Source organism: Pagrus pagrus, assembly GCF_965226575.1.
Source record: "Pagrus pagrus genome assembly, chromosome: 20".
Taxonomy (NCBI): Eukaryota; Metazoa; Chordata; class Actinopteri; order Spariformes; family Sparidae; genus Pagrus; species Pagrus pagrus.
The window spans coordinates 9,110,552-9,124,438 of NC_140207.1; the positions used below are offsets into that span (position 1 = coordinate 9,110,552).

Here is a 13,887-nt window from a genome sequence, read left to right on the forward strand (position 1 = left end):
ACCTGTGTGTGTGTGTGTGTGTGTGTGTGATATTTTGGTGGTTTGCCGCGGGGACAAGTGGGAGCAGAAACCATAAGCGCTGGCTGTTTTTCTGGAACTGCTGCCTGAGCCGTCCCTCTGAAACATCATGCAATATTTACCACAACAGCGTCTTCACTTCTCACTTTGGGCTCCCAGCTGATTTCCTGTGAAATGTACGAACGTGTGCACACGTGTGTACGCGTTTGTGCGTGTGAGCGCCTGCATGCGTGCCTCTCCTGTGTAGTGGAATAACAGAGAAAAAAGCTGCGATTGTTTACTTGGCAGGATGTCACGAAACCATCAGTTATGTGAAGTCTATATGTGCGAGAGAAAAGAGACAGACCAAACCATTATATAATGCGTACCGTTCATGTATAAGAGCCTGTTTTTTTCTGTGGGCGCTGTGCGTCTGCGAGCGTTGCACATCTCGGGCGCACAATGATGTTACAGCACATCTCCATTATGTGTCCATGTTATGCTGCATTGACGTCAAGTGGGATGGGAGGTAATGCTTCACATCATCATGCAACTCAAGATGGCAGCTGACAGTCTGACTGTCCTTCTATTGGTTTATTCTGATCCCAGTACAGACTCATATTAGAATCAATACCCAGTTACAAAATAGAAAGAGAAACTCTGATGAATATCAAAAGACATGGCACTGCAAGTTCTGTACTACTTCTTTCTCTCTCATAAGGGCATGTCTGAAATCCATTAATAAATCATTTCTAATCATATGTGAGGGCAGCATCACTTCATGTCCATGTTAGCAGTTGCAGCATGAGCAAAGGATGCATTAGCTTCCTCAGTCAGTCACATTTCCTGTGCTGCTGCTCACCTTTAAGCTAAAAGCTAAACTAATTAGCTTAATCTTTGAAACCCCTCAGAATTGAGATTTTCAGATTTTCAAGGAGCATTTATAAGAGTTAGGGGGGTTAATTAAAGGATCCGGACCACCTGTGATCAGTGTATTTCACACAGTGTGTGACGTGTGTAAAAAGGTAATTACTCTCTCATGACGTCAACAGGGTGGTAGTACATGTGTTGGAAATGAGGAGATTGAGAGAGCAAAAAGATCTTTTCCCATTCTCCCGCCAGTCTCCCTCTCTTCGTCTCCTCCTCAATCACGGCGTTTTCCCCCAAGAGTAGAAGAAGGAGGAGAGCGAGCTAATTAATTACAGTGACTGACGACTCAGTTGTGAAGATCTAAGGAGGTGATGAATTGTGTAGTCGTACAACTATGACAGTAATCTGAAGCAATCCTCTACCTTCACTACCAACCACGGTGAACTGCTCTCTACAATGCCTCATGATATATCACTCGAGTGTGCTCTCCCTTCCTCTCCTGCTTGAACCTTAGCTGCGGCTGATTCCCAGATACAATAAGGTCGGCAGCAAATGAGGGTCAAGGGTCGCAAGAAGTCGACAGCCGATCACGTAGAGCTAGAAAGAAAGGATCGTCCTCAATTGGAAGCAGCAGCATAATATTGGATCATCAGCGACCGCACAGCACTGATATCTCTTCTCTGTACCTCCACACCGTCCATTCATCATGTGACAAACTCAGGTGCCAAAAAAGGATGTTCATTAAAATGCCAACAGCTGCAGGGCTACTGCCGCAGACATGTGTGCTACAGACCACACGCATGCACACACAGACATCTCTGCTTTAACACTTTTTTACCTGAGAGGGTTTTCTAGGCGTTATCTTTACTTTATCGGCAACAGATCAAGACAGTCGCATCTACAAAGAAGTGTGTGCGAACAGACTGTAACACTACAGTTGTCTGGCTTGAAAACCAGAGTTAATCCCTACAACACTTCACCTGATAGATGGTATTCATTATCTCTTCCCTCCTCAGGCGAAAAGGAGCTCCGAACGTCCCTCTCTTGATCTTTTCAGTCTTCTTTTATAGATCAATAACTACCACCACACAATAGAACAATCAACTGAATCCTCTACTGCCCTTAATTGTGCTGTTACCCTGAATTGTCAATCGATGTTAAATGATAAAAATACAAGGACGCAACTCTATATTTCGAATGCTTCATTAACTGGAGAAGGGGAATGATAGTTTTGGAGGAAGTCAGCTGAAGCAAATATTAAACGGTGTTATATAAATGTTTACTCAGAGTTAATTTTAAGCCCTTTGAATTGATTGAACTAGTTTTGCCAATTTGCAGTAAATGTGTTTAATTATCTGACTGTAACCTTGACGGCGAGGTTTGGGGAAATGCTGTCTTTTAATTGGCACAGCTCAAAAGGAACGGAGGAGAAAGCCAGAGTGCGTCAGGCGACGGTGACTCAACCTGCACAATGTAAGGGAATGACGTTTGGATTTGCATTGGGAAACATAGAAGCACCCAGTGCCGGATGCCAGCACCACTCAGCATCAATACTGCATGCATGCAGTAATGCTGGAAAGCCAAGCGCTCCAGACCATGAGGCACACAAGAGGGCTAAAATAAGACCCAGCAGCCACTGAGCTTTACAGCTCGAATAAGCTCTTATGTGGGAAAAAAAACAGTTCTGCATTCATCATATTGTATCTGAGAGGAAAACTGGGTCAGATGGATAATAATGCAGAGGGTTTGAGTCTACAAAGTGAAACTACTCCCCGATCAACTACCCAAACAACAATTTCCTTCAGGAAAAATACTGACCACAGCCCAGTCGCAAGAATAAAATGACGGCATTTTAAGTTTCTGCAAACAATGGGTGTGTTCAGATGTATGTGTCATGTTTTCCATTTCTACAATATGTGTCATACGTTGACATTACAAATATATGAGCTGACTTTGTTGTCGGGAGGCGGAGGGGATGGTTGTGGCGTTGGGACGTTGTGACATGTCCAGCATTGTTTGTGGCCAAAACCAGGTAGTTTAAAGGATAAGATCCCCCAAAAATGAAAATTCAGTCATTTTCTACTCGACCTCACGCCGATTGAAACATGGGTGAAGTTTTGTAGTCCACAAAACATTTCTGGAGATTCACAGCAAAACAGTGTTGCAGCATTCTCACTGAACTAGATGGGGACTTGTGGCGAAACATAAAAAAAAACAACAAAAAACATTAATAGAACATAAAATGGCTCCATACAGATTATCCAGCGTAATCCAAGTCTGTGGCAGCCTAAATGATTTGAAAAGACGTTATTTACACCCTCCATTTGGGTGAATTTTACCTTTAAGCCAAAACATGATTTTCCGAACCCTAGCCGAGATGTATTGTGTTTTGGGAAATTTAACCTCAAGAAACATCAAGTTGCATCACTGCAGCATTAATTCATTTATTTATTTATTCGTGTGTACTGTGTGTGACACTATATACATACTGCATAAGTTAGAGGGCACATCTATAATACATACCTTCTAGGCACACAGATAAATTCATAATGCGCCGTGAATTATGCATGTTCACACATGTTCATAAGTACATGAGCTTGTGTGTGTTCGCATGTTCCCACCTACCTGTGCTGCTCTGGATGGTCCTGACAGTGGTGGTGTTGCGCGGGGGTGAATTGGTCCTCCTGTTGCCCACCGCGACGCCTCCCTCCTCCTCTTCCTGCGAGCAGCCTTTCTCGATGGCACGCACGTAGCTGTGGCTCCGCATGCGGAAGCAGCCGGGCATGGGCAGGTCCAGGGCATCCACCGCCTGCGACTCCATCTCGCTGAACACTGACTCACACACCGCCTCGATCTGCCCGTTCACCTCCACCTCGCTCACCTGCGGAGGAGGGGGACACAGGCAGACATACAGTACGTGCAAACAAAGAACAAGACGAAAAAACATACACAGGAGGGTCACGCACCCAGGCACAGTGAAAAATGTAAATATAAAAATGCACAGGCACACACCAGCAAAGTCCAAGACAAAGGAGAGGGACAGTATATTACAGAAGGCCATCTCTTTGTGCTGCAAGAATTAATGTTGTAGAGCTATTCCACTGATTAAAGCTTCACCAGGCAGATGTTTTACGTTCAAAAACACTTAAATCACAAAACGGTTGCTGCAACTGGACACAGCGCTCCAGGGTTCCCAGAATTTGAGGCAGGCGGAATCGCAACACTTGCCAAAAATACACTCTGTTGTTTGATATGGACACTTCTCTGCTTACAGAGACACAACAAATTACTTTGAAGTGTCATTTAAACAAGAGCTCTTATTGACAGAAGTTATTTTTGACTCAAATCAATTCAGAACAAGCAATTAAAATGTGAAATTGCAGGAAGAACAATGGTGTAATTTGGTCTTCTTTGGTGAAGAAGCACAGACTAGTCACGTTTAGTGTCTTCAGTTTCAGGTCTCATTCAGACCAAATCTGGCATTGTGGTAAAAATGCCAATCCTCCCATTTCTTTTTTTGGGTGTTGGTATTGCTGTCTGGGTTTGGGTTGAATTATTTCCTGTTTTATTTTGTAGTTCTCTCCTCGTGTGCTATGTGTTGCCCTGCACCTCCTCTCTTTGTCCTTTCCCACCTTTGTCCTGTTCGCTTGTGTTTCATTTGTTAAGTGTTAATTGTATTTTATTTAGCTCATGTTTTCCCCTGTCTCTTGGTCAGTTTGTCTGTTTCCGTCCTGTGTCTCCTGCATTCCCGTGTCTGTCCCTCGTTCCTTCTCTGCGTTCTGGATTTGGTCCCCACGGCTTTATGGTTTGTCCTCCGTCTTCATATCACTGTTCAGTTTACTGGATTGTAGTTGTTGCCTGCCTTCTTCGGATTTTAGATTGCTGGTTTGTGTTTTCAGGTTTGTTATTAAAGCTCGCCTTTTGTTATTTTACCTGTCTTTTTTAAAGACTCTAAACAAGTGCGTTTCGGCTACTGCGCTGTGGACTGCAGGGGTTGCGGGAAAAAAACAGCCTGTGGTGAAAAGTTGAAAGATAATCAATCTTTGAGAAACACAACCTAACGTCAGGCAATCAGACCAGCTGGTCAACAGTAATGTTGCTCAAGCCATTTTTACACTTAAATTATAAAAATGATCCTATAAATATAGCCTGCTAATAGTACTTATGGTCAAAGGTTTTTATGTTTTCTTATGTTTTGGAAACAGATACTCTCTTAAAGGCCAAAAACATTAGAGGTTTTTATGTTGCTTGCTCAAATTGGTCAAATGTCCACCTCCCCGCTGCCTTGTGAAGCTTTAAACCATAGATAGAAACTTCCATATACTGTAGAAAAAAAAAAAGAAAAAAATGAAATATATTCAAGAAAAATAAAAGAAAGTCCGGTGAGTGATAAGGGGGAGGAATCACTGTAAGATGTAACTTCAAAAGGGCCACACAACAGAGTGAAGTACTACAAGTGCCGCAGGTGAGAATGAGGAAGTGACAGAGCTACGACTACTGGGAGTTGAGATGTGACTTGAGGAAATCTAACTACACCTGCATCATTAGCCGATGCAGTCTGGGTTTCAGAACAGGGACTGAAGACAAAAACAACTCTTGCTGCAGACTTGTGAGTCGGGTGTGTGCTGTGTGAGGGCAGATAACACAGAGCTCCATTCCATTCCTTGAAGTCGCTCTCGTTCAGCTCTTAACGAAGGAAAAGTTTGCAAGATGTCTGCACGAGAAGCGAAACATACTGTAGGAATGGGATGTGGCTAGGGACTAACTACTGCATTCAGTTTGGGGGTTTGTCAGTGATCAGAGCGTGCAGTCAGAAGAGTGAGAGTCTGTACTGTAGAGCTTGGAGTCAGAAAGGTTCGTGGGCCTCGAATCAGTCCGCTGATGTTGAGCTTCTTTTTATGCACGTACAAATATGAGAGTGAGTGAGTGAGACAGAGAGCCTAGCAGCACCTCTTTAATTCTGTGGCATTTCTGTAGATGCCAGGTCCGGTGTGTCATTCTCCTCTGGCCCTGATCTGTGCCAGGACCTGAAGGGGTGTCTCAAAGGTCCATCAATCAGTCGGCGAGGGAAACTGTTGCTCCTGGGCTTTGGAGGGGGAGTACATATGCCTATTACCCGGGGCAAAAAGGTAGGCTAAGCTCCCCTGTCACTCTAAATGATGTGGAGTCGAAGCCGTGCCCAAAATCCAACATTACGAACATCATATTTTGCAGCAGTCGTGGCAATAACAGACCTCCGCTGTTGAGTGTTTCCTGTCAGCTCTCAATATGTTCAATAACTATCAAATCAAGGCAAATGCCCATCATCACTTGGAGCCAATCCTAATTTGAATTATTCATAACATTCATATGGCTGCATTTTAATTCTTGTTTTTCATCTCTTATATAACAGATGCCAAATTGAAGAGAGTATTTTTAGCCCGTCATTTTGCTTTACAAAGTATGCCGAAGCAGAAGGAGCATATTAGGGTAAGGGGGGGGGGTTTCTGTATGCCCTCCTGTTTAATTAGCCAATCTGAATGCGTCTGTAATCATCTGAGCTCCAGAAAACAGCATGCAGACATATACACTAATTGGGAGATTGGGGGTTTTGGTACTTTTCATATTTTGCCGGAAGGTGACCTGACCTGATTAACTCACACCTAAAGGTGGTTGCGATGGGATCTCCTCCCCCCTGCACAACCTTGTTGGACATAGCAGTTGAGGTACAGGGGGTATAAGGGCCGACGGCAGAGAGGCACGGGCCCCTGGGTGCCACTAACCTGGCTGATGGTGCTCATGGCTCTCATGTAGCTCTCGTTTCGCGAGCGGAATTTAGGCGAGGCCAGAAGCCCTGCCGGGTCCAAGCTGTCCAGACTCCTATTGATGGAAACCTCACTCACCGCCCGCAGATAGCTGTGACTCCGGATCTGTAGCTTGGGCGAGTGCTCCGTGGAAATCCTGCCGTACGAAGAAAAAGTCAAAGCAGAGGAAAAGGGAGCTTGGTTAAAAATGTAGAAACAAAGCAAGATGGAGGCGGACAAGGAGCAGGGGAAACAGAAGGCGAGATAAAGCAATGAAAAGACAGCGAGAAAAGGTATTTGCAAAGCACCTGGCAGCGCGTATGAACCCACAGATACGGATCAATCTGCAATTGCTTCAGGAGACACCCTTATCTAATCAACAAGCGCAGTAGTATTGAGAAACACTCGCAGTAGCTTAGGTTGTCTGTCCTTGAAGCACCTTGTAAGCACTTTCTAAAACACTTAACGTAGAGAACACTCACATAGATATGTCAGAAGAGAGAAGAGGAACTGTGTGTGTGAGTGTGTGTGTGTGTGTGTGTCTGTGAGGTATGTTTAATCTAAAAACAGATACGTAATCAACACAAAAACACACACACACCCATCTCCAAGGAAGATGAATAGGTGTCTCATTAGCTCTCACCTGCCTCCAATCCCATCGCTCAGCATGCTTCGCGCCTATGCGAGTCTGTGTGTGCGTTTGGGTACATGTGAGGAAAGTGTGTGCGCGTAGGTTACGCAGCAGTTGGATGCCGGTTAAACAATTCATTAATCAGGGGAAATAAAACCTAAAAAGGCTGACTCGCTTTCCTCTTGATGAACATGGTGGCCTACTAAACCAACTTCCAGAGAACAAAGTGCACAGAGAAACGAATACATCAATCTGAGATTATTCACAGTCTATGAGTACATAAAAACATTGACACACACACACACACACACACAGGCACATACTGTACACACACACAACCCCTTTGCCTCCGGGTCAGGTCTGCTTTAATTATGTATTTCCTCCTCAAAATAGAGCGTGGTTACCACAGCAAAGCAAACTAGATTACTCATTCTTGGATGGAAGGATGGAGGGTAGAGGACAGCAGAGAGTAATCGGGCTAACGAAAGGACAGATGAGCTATTGAGATGGGAACAAAAAGGTAATGATTTTCCAAGAACAGTTGCTAATTTTAAAATATGCTGTCCTCTGAGCTTTCATATGAAAGCTCTCAATGGTTACTCATGCTTGCCAGTTCGTTTTTATCAACAAGCTTCATTCTTTTTTAATCGGAGGTTTCCCGTCGAGGTGTTCTGTAGTAGCACTGTGCTTTTAATGCATATTTAAAGCAGTCTTTCCCTGTCTGTGGGGTTGTCAGGCGAAAGAGGGAGGTGGTTTGTTGTCACGATTCAGAGACGGTGTACAGCTTTGTTACACAAATGCTGCTTTTAGATGTCAGTCTGTTCTGATGTGGTTCCAAAACATTGTCCTCTTTGATATGGAGCCCCAGAAGTGACACAAAATTGCAATAAGTTGTTCGACAAATCACAAGTACAGCTGAAACGAATAATATATTGACTGAGAAGTCAATTGACAGAAGTTTTATCTGCAACAATTTCGTTTAGTTTTGTAATTCTTTTGGTAAAAAATCCCAAACATAAGCTGGATACACCTTAAATTTGAATCTTTCTGGGTTTAGTCTTTTTTTTGTGCGTTCCATGATAACAGACTGTTAGGTCAGGACAAAGAGGCGATCTGAATGAGAATGTTTTGCCGTGATGTCAAGGATGTCTATATATTGTGCTGCAAAGATAAACAAACAAACTGAGCTTAGAGGACAACACAATTTCATACTGCTTTACTTTGCTTACATTTGGCGGACCCTGCCACCTCTCTAGTTTCAAACAGTGTTCTGGGGACCTTATTTTCCTCTGAGAACATCTCCTTTATCGACTTATGGAAAAGATAAATGTTTCTGAGTTTGTATTTTTACCTCATTAATATTGTAAATATTGAATTTCTGAGGTTGAATTTCTTCTTCAAAACTACATAGCGCCCCTTTAACTCACTCATTTAATTCTTTAAGTCCTTATTTTCCCTACTTTCCTATGCAGCATTTCCCATTCATCTTAAAATATGGACCAGTGGATTATAGAAAATAGAAGCTGCATTATTATACCTAAAAAAGAAAATCTAAATGCACATCCCAAACTTCAGAGATTGGTCTGAATCTTCCCTGTGAGCTGCCTGGAGACTGTGGATGATGCACAGAGGAATCAAGTCAAAAAAGAATCAATCTACCAACACCATTATCCTTATCCACGTCTGCGCTTGATTTCCCTGTAGGGCTGATTATAGCCTGAACCAATGATGTCTTTGTGGCAACTTGAATGGCAGACCCTGCCTGTAATCAGACCACCTAAGGGGGGGAAGTTCAGCCTGACACAGGGTGTCCCTCTATGGAACAAGTGACATTAATGAACACATGTTCCCCTTTGACATTCAGGAATCAGCGCTTGCTAAAGCTGTCTGTTGATTACTACTGCATAACTCCCCCTTTCTTTTCAGCACCTTGTCTCTCCCTGTCAGTCGACTCCCTGCTTCCTCATTTGAGAGGTTTTTCTCCCTCCAACTGGCCCATCCTCCATTTGCTTTTACCTTCTCCTCTTCTCCCTCCTCTCGGTAACTGTCTGAATATAAGTCTTCAGAGAGATGACTGTGGTAGGAGGACTACAGTGACTGAAAGACAAAGACGTGATCACTGCAACCTATTATTCAAGATGTCTGTTTTGGCTGAGAAATAAAAAAATAAACACGATAAAATCTAGGCCAAGAATGAATGAATTTGCGGCAAAAAGAAAGACGGCTGAAGAAGAAAGGATTATATTTTCTCCTGAGCTTGGAATAATCTCAGCCATTTAAAATACAAGCTTTATTTGTGCGCTGTGTTTTATTAAGGAGGAAGGTTATCATCGGGTGCGAGTAAACAAATACAACAACTTCTCAAGAGCAATTCATCACCATTCAAGGACACAGTGGTCACAGGATGGGCTCTGAGACATATGGAGGAACAAAGCTGATTATTTAATCATTGCCGAGTGTGACACAGACTTTTGCCAGCTCCCAAAAGCACAGTGTGAAAACAAGACGTCAGCTGCTCCCGCCTTATTCTCTATCTCCAACGAGCAGCAGTGCAGCTTGGTTTGTTCCACTGGGTTCCATCAGATGATGATGGCGCTCCCCGAGCCAAATTCAAGTCATTAGTGGGCCCCAAGCTGCGCCACTTGCACTTACATAAGGATGTGTGTTTGTGTTTGTTTGTGTTTGCGCAACCAGTACCAGTGACTGAGCACCCACTGGTGTTCCTCTCATATGTGTGTGTTACACAGCTAATCAGTCACAGCCCGGTGCTGCTATAAGACTTGTGTGTTCAAGTCTTTCACTGTGTCAACGCACTATGATGGAAAATATTGTCATCAGGTATGAGTTAATTTTATATCAAGACAGTTGTTCAGTAATGAAATTGGCGGAGGGACTAAAATGATACATTTTCACGTCATGAATGCGCCAGAAACAGTTATAACAGAAGAGATGACAACAATAGTCCCATTGTGAAAGAAAACCTCCTCTCACTATCATAATTTGAGCCATTCCGTTCAATTACATTTGGAAAGTCTTGAAGAGCTGCACGATTAAATTATTTTATCCCCCTTCAAATTAGCCGGGCACTAAACCGGAGGTTAGCCAGCTCGGTTGGCGTTCCAGGTATTTTCATAGCAGGGAAGTTGAGTGTTGTTGGCTTCAAAACACCACTTAGCAGCTTTCATAGGAATGAACCGGGCTCCACCTCCAACGCTGTGTTGCAACTTTTATCTTTTCATAGTTTTAGCTATCAGTTCTCAGGACGAGATATTGATACTGAAAGACTTTTATAAAAGCCTTTTATATCTACACACAAGTTTCAGGTGATTACATGTATGATAACGAATGAAAGCCATTATGAATATTATATTAAATTTCCGAAAATAGATTGTCCTAAAGCTTTCACACTCGACCTTCTTAAGATTAACTCACGTCTGAACTGGAGACAGTGCTGTCAGCTGAACGTGTTTCAGGACTTTGCTCAGCCAGAAACCTTCACGATGGAGTCTAATATTGCTGAATACTTTATGAGCTCACACTGTGAGAAATATGCTGCTGAGCAGAGAATGCCTCGTGCATCAAGAAACAACTTCATCAGAGTCTTCAAATGATGAAGCTCAGCTTTTAACTTTAGATCTTGAATGAAAAGAACTGCTGTGGTGGAGAGAAAAATATCCCTTGCATGTTCTGGACCCACAATGAATTTCTCCTCAATGTGACATTTATTTTTTAACACACTTCAGTACATGGACAGGCATCGTGTATTTTCAGTGAAGGCTCAGTCTGTTCAGTGTGTGTGACTGTGGTGCTACAGAGGCGAGTTATTAAGTTGTGCCCACTGAGAGTCAGGGACTTGCACATGAGCCAGACTGCTGCCGAACAGATGCTGGAGTAACACTCATCTCCCTCTGTTTGCTGACTTCTCTCTCTCTCTCTTGCATTCGATTAATCTCTTCTGTCTATTTCACTGAAACTGCATCACATGTGAATACTTGAACATTATGTTCAGGAGCATGTAAAATACACACTGAAACCAAGACGTCACCCATTGGTTTGTGAACTACCATTTTAAAGCCTGACATCTTATCTTAGCATTATGGTGGTCGCCATCTTGGTCTTCTGTAGCCAGAAGTAATTACAATTTGACAAGAAGGTAGAGCTGGGGAGGATATCCTGATTGGATCTGACTGAGAACCCAAGGACATGATGTGGTAGAGACGTATCAATCCAAAGGTAACTACAATCGAAAGCATGCCCTGCTCCATCGTCGTAGCCATTGAGACGATAAACAAATTAGGAAACTGTTTACTGAAATAATAAATCAAGAAAGAAGTAGGTTCATTTTCTCATAAGCTTATTATAATAAGAAGTCTTTTTTAAACCAGTGGAGTCACCCCCTGCTGGCTATTAGAAAGAAATCCGGTCTAAGGCATTTTAGCATTGGCTTCACTTTTCCGACTTAAGACTAAAATGCTAAATTTTCACTGACTTGAGCTTCTCAAATGTGAGGATTTGCTGTGTCATATAACTGTAAATGTAATATTTTGTGATTTTTGTCAACTGTTTGGAAAAAACAAACAACCCGAAGACCATTTCTGATGAATCAAATACAAACTCACTTGAGCGTGGTCATCTCTGTGAGGGATGGCTGTGTGGCCTTCAGGTAGCTGGCTCGTCGAGCCTGGACCTTGGGCGAGGGTTTGGGGCTGCAGTCCGAGTCCCCGCTGTCTTCTTCTGCCATGGCTTTGATGTAGCTGCCGCTGCGCATCCTCCGGCAAGGGATCTCGTCATCCTTTCCCAGCGGAGAGAACCCGCTCCAGTCATCCTGAGGCACCTGTAGAGAGGAAGTGAGGTGAGATAAGGTAAAGAGGGAGCGAACACATTACACCCCCAAGATATGAGAGCTCATACAGATGCACTTACACATGAACAAAAGCGAGGCTCCAACATTTTCTACCCCGGCCTGATATAAATCCCTGTATCACACAGTGTACTTCATGCGCTAAAAGCCTGAGTAGTAACAGTATCAATGCAGGTCTGCCTCGATCATACCATGAGCTTGGGTAGTCTGTCCTGTGTTGCGTGCGGCATATCAAATGCAGGGAATGACTTGTTTTGACAAAACGTTGCAGTACTCTGGCCCCTGTCTGCTCTCCTGACTTTTCACACACACTAATGAAGGTAAAATAAAAGGAGGTAAAGCTATCTCCCAGCCCTAATCTAAAAGAGAGAGAGTCAAAGACAGCAGACATAGAGAGAGAGGGAAAACAAAGGGGGTTTTGTTCAGCAGAACCACTGCAGTCCCGATGTGAGTGGCTGTTAGGGCACCAGCTCTGAAGTGAAAGAAATGAGATACAGAGCGAGAAAATAGTGCACGAGAATCATTCAACAGACCGGTGGGTAGCTAGGAAACCAAGCTGACTTTGATGTCAGGGGGCAGCAGCAGACTGCGCTAACGTCTTGGGAAAGACCGGGTCTGCGGTGACGTCAGAAGAATTTATTGTTATGGAGGAAAAAACCATAAAAAATGAATGGAGTCATGCTTTTAATCCAATTAACCTCACAGTGATGTGCAGCATATTTCAAACGTTCTAACCAGTGAATTTAGCACAAGTGCATGAAAAGACGAGGCGTTAATTTAAGTGTGCGAAGCGTGTGAACATGAGACAATGGATAACAGGACCCCATCCCAGTAGGTGAAGCAAACAGCACGTCAACGTCTCGTGTTAAGGATTCAAAAAACGTAGCTCAAACTAACTAGTGGGGCTGCTCTCCTTGAAGCCTGTTTTTTTCCCTTTCCGTCTTTCTTTCTAGAAAAAAGAGCCGGCTCTTTTAGGCTGGCAGAAATGTTGCCGTACTGCAGCGACAACATCCTTCCTTGATCTGCTCGCTCCGTTTCTCAGGCTGTTAAAATGCACGGCCACACAGAAGTTTCTCTCTGTCTTTAATGCTTCCTCACTCTCTCTTTCTGCCTTTTACTTTCTCATTCACGCCCTTCTCTGTTGCCCTTATTTGCACTCTTTGGGTCACACACACACTCTCTCTCTCTCTCTCTCACACACACACACTTCCTCCTCTATTCTCCCTGCCTTTTCTCTCCACTTTTCTCCTTTCTTATACTTGCAGCTCAACCTGACATGAGGAAATCTATGCAAACTGAAACATTTTTATCCTTTGTGAAACAGTGACTGAGCACCCACTGCCACCACCACTAAGCTAGAGAGTATTTTTTCCTTTCATTTCTTTGCCTGCTCACCTCTGGCTCTCTCTGATCTCATAGTAGCACCCTGCTCTCGCTCCGTGAATACGATTTAGATGCCTACACACACCAACACTGCTATGACCAAGACCGGTACACTCTCAGGTGCCGCATAAATGTAGTTTCATCTGACAATATGCCATTTAAGACAGGTGTTTCTGGTCTGCTTTCCTGTGCTATACTAAAAATAAATGCTGGTTTCGTGGTGATGGTACATGAGCCTGAACCTAAAATCAGCTTACAGCATTATCTCATGCTATGTGACTTTTGACATACTGTGCAGTACAGAAGTAAAAGCTTAAACATCCACATGCTCACATATGAATATTTCCATGCACATTGAAACA

The 13,887-nt window shown here is 43.4% G+C and overlaps 1 protein-coding gene across 4 annotated transcripts in view; it reads right to left on the reverse strand.

Moving 5' to 3' along the window:
- Positions 1–13,887, reverse strand: part of dlgap1b (discs, large homolog-associated protein 1b) — a 98,293-nt gene that overhangs the window by 28,385 nt on the left and 56,021 nt on the right. For 3 of the 4 annotated variants that reach the window (XR_014621153.1, XM_084340274.1, XM_084340276.1), the window contains exons 4-6: positions 11,901–12,115; positions 6,630–6,807; positions 3,493–3,748 (exon numbers count right to left, since the gene is read on the reverse strand). Coding sequence is in view for 3 of the 4 variants with exons in the window: in XM_084340274.1 (XP_084196400.1) it covers positions 3,493–3,748; positions 6,630–6,807; positions 11,901–12,115 (649 nt within the window). In the remaining variant the exon portion in view is untranslated. The remainder of the gene's footprint in view (positions 1–3,492; positions 3,749–6,629; positions 6,808–11,900; positions 12,116–13,887) is intronic. The other variant, XM_084340275.1, reaches the window with a different exon arrangement.